Source organism: Cricetulus griseus (genome assembly GCF_003668045.3).
Source record: "Cricetulus griseus strain 17A/GY chromosome 1 unlocalized genomic scaffold, alternate assembly CriGri-PICRH-1.0 chr1_1, whole genome shotgun sequence".
NCBI lineage: Eukaryota > Metazoa > Chordata > Mammalia > Rodentia > Cricetidae > Cricetulus > Cricetulus griseus.
Genome location: NW_023276807.1, coordinates 218,977,840 through 218,990,584, shown reverse-complemented (window position 1 = coordinate 218,990,584; position 12,745 = coordinate 218,977,840). Strand labels below are relative to the sequence as shown.

The 12,745-nt window shown below is 48.8% G+C and overlaps 1 protein-coding gene across 1 annotated transcript; it reads right to left on the bottom strand.

Moving 5' to 3' along the window:
- Positions 1–4,940: 4,940 nt before the first annotated feature.
- Positions 4,941–10,851, bottom strand: Sox7 (SRY-box transcription factor 7). The gene is made up of 2 exons (XM_027390346.2): positions 10,614–10,851; positions 4,941–6,913 (listed from the first exon to the last, which is right to left on the bottom strand). The coding sequence occupies exons 1-2, from the start codon at positions 10,849–10,851 to the stop codon at positions 6,000–6,002; spliced, it is 1,152 nt and encodes a 383-aa protein (XP_027246147.1). The 3' UTR covers positions 4,941–5,999.
- Between the last annotated feature and the right edge of the window lie 1,894 nt (positions 10,852–12,745).

Below are 12,745 nucleotides of genomic sequence, written 5' to 3'. Positions count from 1 at the left end.
GTCCTCTACAGTGAGGCTCGGGAAAGGAATGCAGGTGTTGCCAGTGGTTGGATAGCCTGGGGAGCACACAGTGAATCTCTGGAATGCCCATGACATCTGAAAATGGAGGTCCCAAGAGCTTGGTCACAGGAAGTCAGTGACAAAAGGTCACCAGGGGTTTCCATTCTTCCCATAGGATCTGCTCTTCTCTGTGGGGTCTACGGGAGCATCTCAGCTTCTTTGTACCTGGGGACATAACCAAGAACTGAAGGCAATACCCACTTAAGCTATACACTGGCAAGTGTAGCTATAAGTGCAGTCCAACACAAAATTGTAAAGTCACATAAAATATTATAAATTCTTTTGTGAGTTTTTAAGGTTCTCTGTAAATGCTATCTGGTCAACAGGTTGAGCAATCCAATTATGAGAAAGTGATGAGATGGCTAAGTAAAATACATATGCTATGATGTCATTTCCTGAAGTTCTGTGTAGCCACAGAGGAAGTCAGTATGAAGACAGATGTCATGGGCTAACTCCTACTGTAGGGTGCTGAAGGGAGTAAGAGAGTTACCAGTGGGCTGTGTGTCCACAGATGAATACAATAATAGCACATCCTACTGTGTGAGCTGGGAAATGGGACAGGAAATTCTACACACACAAAATGACCATAAGGGAAGTAGTTACAACAAGTGAGTAATTTCTTTCTTAGTTTTTCTATGGCTTTCCCCTTTTCCTTTTCTTTTTTTTCTACTGTTTCTTCATTTTTCCTCTCCTTCTCACCTTCTTTCTTCTATGTAGTGCTGAATGGGGACAAACTTGTAATCCTCTGTCCTCCTGCCTCAGCCTCAGTATCCCTGCTACACAATGGAGTAGTTGGATAAAGGCCCTCCTCTGGGACTGTCAATGTTTATATTTTTTGTCAAGCAGGAAGAAAATAGTTGAATTACATGGAGAAACTGTAACATTAAAGAATAGAATATTTGTCATATATATATATATAGTGATGGCTCTAAGTTTTGGGTGAGAAGTAACTTTTCTTTTACTTATGATATTATTTTTCTAAATTTGCTGCAACGACTGTGTCTATATTTAGAATTCAAAGATAGATGATAGACAGGAGGTTGGATGAATAGGTCTGTATACACAGATTAGAAAATGCAAGAAATAAAAAGGAAGACAAAAGAAGAGAGAAATGGCAAAAGAAAGAAAAGATTTTGTGTGTGTGTGTGTGTGTGTGTGTGTGTGTGTGTGTGTGTGTGTGTGTGTGCATTGTGTTAGTTACTTTTTGCCCACTGGACACAAACTAGAGTCACCTGGGAGAAGGGAACTTCAATTGAGGGGTTTCCTGTGGGCATTTTCTTGATTAATGATGGATGTGGGAGGGCCAAGTCCACTGTGGGCGGTGCCACCCCTGGGTAGGTGATCCTGGGGTATATAAGAAAGCAAACTAAACAAGTCCTGGGGAGCAAGCCAATCAATAACACCCCTCCATGGCTTCTGCTTCAGTTCCTGCCTCCAGGTCCCTACTCTGATGGACTGTGATATGGAAGTATAAGCCAAATAAACCCTCCCCTGCCCCCCAGTTGGTTTTGGTCAGTGTTCCATCATAGCAACACAGAAGCAAATAGAACAGGGTGTGTGTCTCCTTTTCCCTTTCCCCCTCTGCTTTTCACTGGGAAGAGGGCGGAAACACTATTTATTCAAAAAGGAAGGCTTGTGCCCCATCTCCAGCCTACAGGACAACCTCCTCAGCCATATGGACCTGAGGGACACATACCCAAAGACCTTAGGAACATAATTCCAAGGAGAATAGACCCAAAGGATAGGGGTCTTTCACCACTACTCAGCCCAACTAGGATTCTCTAACCTACTCTGTGTCTAGCAACGGAGGGCACACAAACCAGTTGTCCAGCCACTGTAGCCACCAGGGTCCATGGGAGAATAAGGACCTGCCACTTGGACACTGTGTGAGGTAGCACTATACAGGTGATGTTGTGAGGGTCTCCAGGACAGATGCTGGCATGATTAAACATGGAAAAATGAGAAAGAAGAATGTTCTCAGGCAACAGCAGATATTCTTGCAGCAAGATGCCCTGGAGGTTGGGAGAATCTGAGTGAGAAATTTCTGGGAAAAAGAGCATCAGCCCTGGGGGAAACTGACATCAGGACTGAGAAGGCAGTACAGGCCCAAAGCTTGTATAGTTGTCAGGAGATATGGGGCAGGTATCTCTTAAAGGAAAGAACACAAAAGTATCCCCCTTTCTATAACATTTATGAAAACCATTTGTGAACACAGAGACTTCCCTGAACATACACAAGTGAGAGTTGGAATACGGGGCTTCTCAGCCACAAGGTGACTCTCCTTTGGTGCTCACTGTTTAAGGAACAGGAACAGAGATTTTTAAGGCAAAGAGTGATATGGAGACATCAGCATTTCAGAAAAACAACTTGTCATCATGTATTATCTTCCCATGAGCCATGACATAAGCCACAGCATGCCCTGGTTACCACAGGCAGGATGTACCGGTAGCTGAGATTCACAGAGACCCTGTTTTCCAGGCTGCTCTCAGATAGCTGAGTACCCTCCTGCCTGTTTCTTGCACCTCAAGGACAGGGACAGCATGTACATACTGTGCTCTGCAATGACACATTTCCATTTGGCAGTGCCAAGGGGCATGTCTTGACCAGATACTGCCAGAGTCCAGAGCTCAGGTTAGCCCATGATTCTACCTCAGTATAGCCCTGTGTACTGCCAAGTGCAGTGACAGGCCCGAGCAGCATGGCTCTCAGTGTCATCTCAGCCAAGCCCAACAACTTCTTTCTTCTTCTTTGGACTGAGATGCTCATGGATCGAGGAGCTGTTGATAGGTCCTAGTGTAGCCCAGAAAACTGAACCAAGGAGGCTGAAGAAGAATTTCTACAGGTTCAAGGCTAGTTTGGGCCTACATAGTGAGTTCCGGGTCAGTTTTAGCCACAACATGAGGCTGCATTGCAAAACAAAAATTAAAACCAAAGAGCAGTACTAAGCCACTAGCCACAAATGCTGCCAACAAATGTGTCTCATGGGTGTTGAAGCCATCACCTTAGGAGAGTGGTGAGCCCTCCTGGGCCTTAGTGTTCCTGGCTGTGCAATGGAGTGGGAATGACGAGCTCCACCTGGGGCTGTGAATGAGAAGCAGCTCCAAAACCCAACATCTATGAAGTGTTTTTAAATATGACTGCAGATTATAATCAATGCAGAAGGATGTGCAGAGGTCCAGATAGGATCTCTCAAGACCCAATCCTTGGTCCCAGGCAGTCTGGGAAGGGGCATGGCTAGCCACCTTTGACTTGAACAAGTCACTTCTTTCCATGAAGAGAGAGGCCAGTAGGATATGCCCTACACAGGGACTGGGCAGTGCTGTTTTTTGCCTGGGGGTGGGTGTGTCCTGGAGTGTCTCCACCTCCTGCTCTCGGCTTTGATTCCCAGGCTGTTCATCTGCCTCCCCCACAGCATGCTGTCCAGTCCAGAGGGCCACTGCATACCACTATACCACTCATGTAGGGGAGAGGGCGAGGTAGGCAATTGCCTATGCTTGGGCAGCTTGTAGTTTAATTCCATTCCACTGCACAGGCATGGGAAAACTACTCATATGGGCTGTGGTGGCTTTCCTTTTCCAGTGTCAACCAGAACAGCATCATTCCCAATGTGCAGAATTGGAGTCTATCTTTTGGCGTGCCTCATAAAATTTAAAAAACCCCATACACCAAAAGCTTCTTAAAATAAAAAGAAAAAAACTTGATGCAGAAAGTCACTTAAATAATATTGCAGGTAGCACTGGGTATAATATCTATATCTAGCATGAAAACTGTTTTTTTCAAAACTATTTCAAGTCATTGAATGGCCAAGGTACAAAAACATTTATTTAAATTAAACATTTTCAACAAATCAATATTCATAACTGTTCCATGCATATGCAGTCTTTTTGAAAAAATAGAACAGAGTAGCTTAATGTCTGTGATACTGTCTTAGGAGATTATTAATACACATCGTGACTGGGCACCAGTCAATCATATCATATCATCAACCATTCACTATTTATCACCACATGGTATATACAGTAATAGCATAAAGATTAAGTATATTTTATAAGTGATTTTATAATAAGACTTCTAGGAGGGGGATCTGTCAACAATACAAAATGTAAGACGGCAATAACAGCAGAATGTAAAAACACATTTCATAAAGATAATAATACACACGTGTTCAAGGACAGACAAGAGTCTGCTAGCTCAGTGTTAGGTACGTTCCTTCAAAGGAGACTTAGGGGATGGAAATGTCTGGGGTGGGATAAGAGCTCAGAAACATCTTTGGGTGTCACAGTGTGTTTGTTTGAGACAGCCAAAGGACGGTGGGACAGGGAACTGTTCTGATGTAGCCACTTGAAGAACAAGAAGCACATTCCCCTCATGGCCAGAGGACTCATGCCTGGGACTTCAAGGCAGGGGCCCTTTGAATTGGGGGCCATTTGGAGTGGAGGGAGAGTAACAGCAAGGAGAAAAAAACCTCTAGGAAAGGGTGAGTGAGGAGCAGCAGACAGCCGGACGGGAGGCCTCCTTTCCATCTCTAGATAGGGCCATGCTGCAGCTGTGCTGGAGAAATCAGCACACCCGATACTCCTGCTTTATGGACAGTGTTTTTAGGCGCCTAGCTCTTTGGGTCATTCAGTAGGGAAGCAGTGAGTCACTGCTACAGCTGAGAAGAATCTAAATCAGGCTACAAACCCTGGGAGGAAGGGCAGGCCTGCATAAGGGCATCTCTCTCACTCTGTAGTCTCCTGGAGTGTATGTAACAAAAAATAATATAGCTAAAGTATATATTAAAAACAAAAAAGCAAGCCAACAAAGAAACAAGAACAAAAAACTTCAAGTCTGGGCATGGTGGCACTCGCCTTTAATCCCAGCATTTAGGTGGCAGAAGCAGGCTTTGAGTTTGAGGCCAGCCTGGTCTACAAAGTGAATTCCAAGACAGCCAGGGCTACACAGATGAACCCAGTCTCAGAAGAGAAACAAACAAACAAACAAAAAAGCTTTGAATTCAATTTTGCTTTCAGTGATATAGTTGAACATACTCATTAATTTCCCAAACCAGAGTACATGTTTCCTTAAAAAAAAAAATTGCGTTCAGTATGTGTGTGTATGTATGTGAGCACGCTCAAGCACACATAGAATTCAGAGGCACAGGTGCTATGGCATGCACACAGAGGTCAGAATACAACTTCAGGAGTCAGTTCTCTCCTTCTACCATGGAGGCTCCGGGGATAGAACGTAGGTCGTCAGGCTTGGCAGCAGGCACTTTTACCCACTGAGCCATCAGGAGCCATCTTGCCAATTGAGAATATTTTTCTCAATTGGAGGAGTTCCTTTGGAACTCTAGGGTGGCTGTAGACCAGAAAGACCAGAGAAGCAGAAAACCTGGAGACTTGGGCAGTACACGTGAAGTCCCCATGAGGCTGTCCATTACTGGGGTCACACTTTTCTTGGCATTGAGAGGGCCGTAACTCAGGGATCCATAGAGCAGGGGCTTGGCTATCAAACCAGCCCCCACTTTACAGGAGAGAACAGTTAAGGCTCGTCAAGCCAGAATGGGGTTTTGCCAGTTAGAGACTGAACTGAGAAGGACCCCAGATTCAGGGTCCTTCTCACTGGGAGCACCACAGATCAGAAGTGGCTACATCAAAAGCAGGAGCTCCAAGGTATTGGGCTTCCCACCATCAGCCACACTGACAGGGAGACAGAAGAGTGGCCAGGAAGTCCTACCCAGATCCAGCTCCTCACGGCTGTGCTTCCAGGGTGAAGCCAATGAAACACATTTGAAGGGACACAAGGGGCGCTGGATCCTGGCTTTAGACTGAAGGCTCTGGGACAGCAGTACTGACCTCCTGCCACCGAGGGATGGTAACAGTACAGTTTCTATTCTGTTCAGTGCTTCAGAGGGAGGAGAGGACAGCAGGGCTGGGCCAGGTTCCACGCCTTTGGCTCTATGACACGCTGTAGCTGTTGTAGTATGTGGCTGTGGCATCAGCCAGGACAGAGATGAGGCTGGTCTCTGTTGGGCCTGTTGTAGTTCCCTGGGAGAGTGGGGCATGCCCACTGAGGTTCCCAGCCCCTGCAGCAGAGTCAGGGTGGCCAGGAGTGTTCAAATACTGATCAAATTCATTGCGATCCATGTCCCCCAGAAGTTCCACCTGGCTCAGTTGATCCAGTGTGTCGAAGCCAGGGTGCTCGGGAGGTGGGGAGAGCTGGCCCAGGTGGGCCTGGAGGTTGGGGTGTAGAGGGTGGTAGGTGGCAGGAGAGTAGTAGGCTGGAGATGGGGGACAGCCGGGAACAGTGGACATCATAGAAACCCCTGGGGATTGACCAAGGGCCAAAGAACCTAGAGGGTGGCTGCAGTGGAGGGGACTAGGAGTGAATTCTGGTGAGTAAGGGGGCCCTGGTAGGTGGGGGAGGCAGTGGGGGTGGCCATGCTCCTCCTGACACGAGGATGAGAAGAAGGTCTGCTCGGGCTCCAGCACATCCAGGGGCGACATCTCTGGGGGTGTGGGCAGCCCATAGGGATATGTGTCCACACTGCCAGGGGCACCGGCTGCACCTTCATGGTAACAGCTGTGTAGTCCAGGCAGGGCAGCACCTGGGGAGTACTCACCCCTGTCCTCCTTCTCCCCCAGTGCACCCCTGCCAACGCCGTTTTTCTCAGGCAGCGTGTTCTGGTCACGAGAGAGGGAGCTCAAGAGGAAGCCAGGGTCCACACGCTTGCAGAGGCGTTTCCCTTGTTTCTTTCTGCGGGGCCGGTACTTGTAGTTGGGGTAATCCTGCATGTGCTGTAGGCGCAACCGCTCTGCCTCATCCACATAGGGCCTCTTCTGCGACAGGGTCAGTGCCTTCCATGACTTTCCTGATCACACAAACCAGAGAAGGGCATGCTCAGACTCCAAACGACTGGCTCAGCCATTGCACCCACTACAGCTTCATGCCTCTTAGCATCCCATGTGCAAACACCTCTGTCCCTCTACTCCATCCAAAGGAACCTTCTCACAGCCACAAAGGACTCCATCTGCTTCTATTCCCTCCCAGATCCCACATGCAGTGAAGGGGCTGAATGCACCCTTCCTGTTTGCACTGCATAAAGTTAGCCTCACAGAGAAAGTGCTTAAAAATCACCATCGCACCCCAAACCACCAGATGGCCCAACCATTCCAAACTGTGAGGGTCCCACCTGACCCAATCATTAGCAACAGAAAAAAAAAATCTCAGGACCATAATATTGACTGGGGTTCTTTCCATCCTTGAAGGGTCAGTTCTGTTTGTTTGGGCATTTTAACATTAAGTTCCCTGCTGCTAATGAAGAGATAGCATGCTGTTTACTAATGTATAAATCTCATAGCCTTTATTTTGCTAGCCCAGCCAATTATAATATCAAGAATTAGATTCAAGAATCTCATTAAGGCTCACAAATAACTACTCCTCACCTCTGCGGGTCAAATAGACCCTGCTATGTGAAGACGTAGGCATGGCTTGAAAGCTAACCTTTATTCACAAACACAGGTACACTTACCTACACATGCATGCTACCACTTTCTCCCATGGAATTAGGACCTTTTGGATATAGCAGGATACTTGCTTAGCCACAGCTCTCCACAGAGGCAAACTCTTTGACTTCCCTGGGTCTCTATCTTCCTTATACATGCTGCTTCTAATTCAGGCTTTCTCTTTTAGAAGCATCCTCTCCGTGTAACCCCACTGGTGCTAAAATGCTGCTTGTATTTGATTTTCTGTTCATCATTCCCTACCTATCTGTTGCCTGGCAAGCCACTTTGGGATCCCTCTTCCATCTTTCAATGGGCATTATGCAGTCCTGGTCCAGAGATTTCCAAGGATCACTTCTAGGCTATTGAAACCATTTCCTCCCAAGGTAAGAATCTACAAATTTAGCATGCTTTCTCTTGACTTTAATGTACCCTGCAGTTTCAGACCCTCTAGTCAAGAAGACAAGGCATCAGGCCATGCAAGTGCTCAAAAGAAAGAGGCCATGTCTTGCCACTGGGCACAATCAACATGTGGCCAAGCATAGGGCCATACACGCCCTGCCCTTGTCCCCACAGTCCTCTGTCTCTGCCCTCACCTCTACAGGCTGACTTCATGGGTCAGGATATCATAGGACAGTGAGGGCTCAAAGACAGAAGTCATCACAAATCTGCCAGTTACAATTAGCTGTCACTTTGAGTTTCAGCTTGAAGAGTGTTCCCAGGACCAGATGTAAAGATGACTCTCGTTCTCGGGCTATGGCTGAGGCCACAAAGCTCTTGCAAGTAGTCCAGGATGCAGACACACCCCACACTCTATCCATGATCTGAATATAAAATGTGACTCTGGTATCCAAATGTACCCAAATGCCATATAGTATTAATAAAATACCATTTCCATTTTTTTAAAAATCCTAACAAATGTCTAATTTGTGATACACCTTCTCATTCATAATGCACTAGACATATTTCACTTAATGTATTCATGATATACTAAAATATTTCACTTTCACCTGTGCTAAAATTCCTCTACCTAGGTCTTAAAGGTTAAAATTTGGAAAGCTTATAGTAGCAAAAGCTGGGAGTCTCTTATCCCAGCCTTCTTTCCCTCTCATAGGCCAGAGAGGGAAGAAAGCATTCAGGAAGAAAGCCACAGGGGTGGCTGTTGCTGCCCATATTATTAACGCAAGGTCTCTGTTTTAACAAGCAATAAATGCCTGCTGTTTTCCCTCACCCTAGTTAGGGTGAACTTCTGGGGTTGGGGAAGAGTCTTTTCTGCAAGATGAACTGTGCCCTCTTACAGCCTAGGGCTCTATTCCAGAAAGAATTAGCCCACAGGAAGAGTTGTGTCCCACAAACTGTCTGTCCCTGCCCTCGCCCCCAAAACAGGCAGCCTAGATTCTTCTGTGGGCTCACCACCCTTCTCTCTCCTCCCACCAGGGCCTGTGACAAAAACCTAGTCAAAAGTGGAAACATTCTGTCCTCAGCTGTGACTGGCCACAGAGTGATGAGGGAGAAAATTAGGAATTCATAAAACTGAAAGGGTTTGACTTTCTTTAAAAAACTTCTCTTAAAGTCTCAAGAAAACAATATAAGCTTTGAGGTCAAAGAAATATACTGTTGCAGATATTAGTCTATTTCTTGTTATATCAATAGAGTAAAAATATACAGGTTTATTGTTTTGTATGAAGGAAGGAACCTTCAATGCAATGCTCACCAATACATGCTAGGCACAGCTGACCACAAGGCTGGACAAGAGGTGCTTGGAACCCCACAATTCTCAGGAACTGCTTTTGGGGGCTCCAGAGAGCCAGCAGGCTGAGTCCTCTCTCTAGGCCCAGGCCTTTTGCCAGCAGAAAGTCGGCCCTCTCTGTGACTCCAAAAGAGGAAAGAGCCCAGGTTCCTACGGAAAAGGGCAGGGCTTCAGCCCAGCAGCGGGTGGGGTCCAGTGGCCTGCATGTCTCTCCTGGCCAGCCTGGTGCCCTCTGTAAACACAAAATGTTTTGAAGGGATTTCACTGGTAAAACTAAGTAAAAACTACGTTGAAGGGTAAAGAGGTTTGAAGTCAGGTGAGGTTGAAAAATGTTTGGCAGCAAGATCAGTGAGGTAAGGCTTGGTGGGTAAAAAGGCATTTGCCAACAAGCCTGAAGATAGCAATGTTTGGTCCCTGAAACCCATATGTTGGAAAGAAAGAGCCTACTCTGCACCTGAAAGTTGTCTTCTGATCCCCCCACCCCAACATAGACACACTCACCCTCACCGTGGCATGCTCCCATTCATACACACACACATACACACACTAACACAAACACACATATAACATCACACACACACACACACACACACACACACACACACACACACACACTACTCCCGCTCCCGCTCCCGCTCAGGGTACTGGAGAGAAAAGAAAATCCTACAGAAACTCAGTTTTCTAAGAACGTTTTAGTATTTTCATCTCCGATTTTTCTGGCCTGTCTGGTCCCAGTCTGGATTATCTGCGGACATTGCCAAGGCTGCAAGCATGAAGCAATGGGGTCTGCAGACCCTCCCTGGCTGCTTCAAGTATCTTTTCAAGTTATCTACACTTCTATGATAAATAGGTTAGTAAATCAAGTCTATTCTGGTGGATGTCTTTTGTTGCTGCCTTTTTTTCCTGTTAAATAATTAAAAATGGGGATTCTTCCCGGTAAGGCTTCGATTGACGTATATTCGTTATCTTCTTATCCGTGACACACTCTCTCTGATTGTCCCAGTCATACAACGTGGGAAATGATGGAGTCTCCTGCCTCAGTCTTCCAGGCAATGTGGGTTCCACCCAGGCTGAACATAACCACCTAGCTGAGTCCCTGAGCCCGAGTTCCAGTCCTCAGCACCCGCTGCTTGGTCACGCCCGCCCCTGGGACCCGGGTTTCTGCTCCGCGTCCCCGAAAGGGGACCAGTACGGTTTCACCGACGGGCCGCTCAGGCCTGGGTGGTGTCCGTGGTCGGACGCCCCCCTACTCCGCCCTCTGCGAACGGACGCTATCATCCGCGCGGTCCCGGTTCCAGTTTCGCGCCCCGCGCACTTACCCAGCATCTTGCTGAGCTCTGCGTTGTGCAGGTCTGGGTTCTGCACCGCCAGGCGTTTCCTTTCGTCCTTGGCCCACACCATGAAGGCATTCATGGGCCGCCGGATCCGGCTCTCCGAACCCTTGTCCCCTGGAGGTCGGGGGACTGCAGGCGGCGACAGCCCATCCGACAGCTCGGATTCCAGGGCAGGACACTCCAGCCCTTCGGTCCACGGGTAGGCTCCCAGGAGCGAGGCCATGGCCGAACGCAGGTCACTTGGCTACGCCTCGTGGGACCGGCGCTGACCTGGCCCTTGCTCGGGTCGCGACGTCCAACTTGGCCCGAAGCCCCGGGCCGGGCCCTTATTTATCAGCTTCGGGCCACCGGGTCCTCCAATGACTCTCAGGGGCGGCGCGGCCCCTCCCGACTGCCCCGCCGCGGCGTCCCCTCTGCGACCTGCCGGCAGGGGGAGGGAGGGGCTGGGCCTGTCCCGGTGCCCGCCCCTGTCCTCCCCTCCGCCTCCCGAGCCTGTCCCGGATCAGCGCTCGGGTGCAGGTACTGCAGGGCCACGGAGAGCGTGCGCACCACCCTCAGTCTCCCCTGCGTGGCGCGAGAGTCAGGTCCAGCCCCCTCCGGCCGGCCGCCCTCGACCCAGGGACCAGACTCTACCAAAACTCCCCGCAAGGGAAAACTGAACTCAAACAGCTTTCGCAGAGATACCCGAAGAGAAGAGACACTGACCATCAAAGTCCCTAGGTCGGCCAGACACACCTATGGCTTCGGTTATCTCGCCCCAGACAACGTGGGTGGCCACCAGGGATGGTCTTAGGCCGTTGTGCAATCTATCGGGACATCGGGCTCTGTGCAGTGCCCTTCCCAAACTGACAGATACTCTGGGTCTCCGAAGGGGCGTCAGTCTTGTTTTTCTGCCATCCGATTTTCCTCTTCTGCCTTCGCCCCATCCCATTCTGCCTGCTGCCGCCTCCCCGCACTCCAGAGTCTGCAATTCCCTTGCTAGTAGCTCTTTCGCGGAATTCTTTTCTGGAGTTTTCACCTAATCCAGGGAAGCCGCTTTTAAGCTCCTAGGTCCCCCAATGACTTTCTTGCAACCCAGGGGCCTCCTTTGTTTCCCACCTCCTGATACTCCAGGCTAAACGGGCTATGACCTGAAAACTTGAGACCGCCTACTCCTGATGCGGTTGTTTCTGCTGTTACACCGCACACAGTAGGCACTCAAGAACTGTCGAATGAATGAATGAATGAATGAATGAATGAACGAACGAATGAACGAACGAAGGAATGAGTCAATACGGTTTAGACACACCCTCCACCGTAGAAACCATAGCAGGCGGGATTAGATCCGGGAATTAGACCCACAAATATTTATGGCACGCCACCCCATGTGGAGGCTCCGCAGAGGCGACCTTCGAAAGAGGCAGCGTCTGAGAGGACAACCGTGGGGTTGGGTGTTAGAGCTTGCCTAGAGTTACTGAAGGCGTGGCAGCAAGTCCAATATCTCCCAAGACCTTTTGTAATCCTAAAACCAGCCGATAAGGCTGACCTCACAGGCGGTGATGAGGTAAATCCAGCGAGCTGCGGCTGTGTAATCTTTGATGGAGATACCGCTCTAGTCCTAAATCCCAGCGCGCGCGATGACTAGATTCACAGATGGTCTCGCTTACAACGTGCTAGCCATCCAGAGCTGAGAAGATGCAGGTATTCAAGAACCTCAACTTCTCCGAGTTTAAGAACCAATGTTACCTTCCAAGATCCTAGACAAAATTCATCAGGGCACGTGCTTTAGGTATAAAACAGACTGGCATTTTCCATCTTCCCCAGCAGCAGCGCTCCAAGGCCGGTGTCCCTTAAAGCCCGGGGTCATCCTCGCACCCCCACCCCCCTACTGTGCAAAGCCAGAACTGCCAGCCAAGGGTGGTTCAACGGGGCACTGGCCTGGAAGGGGGTGGTGTTCTGAGGTGCAGGCAACTGGGCCGCCAGGCACCTGCACCAAACTGGAAGGGTTGCCACAAAGAGTGTATCCACCATGGAAGCGGAAATTCCTGGGGGGGGGCGCATTTGCAATGTTGGGCCTTGCTGCCAGGAATGCTTCCAGAGGATCTCTATGTCAAAATGATTCTCCTTGAGAGGGAGGG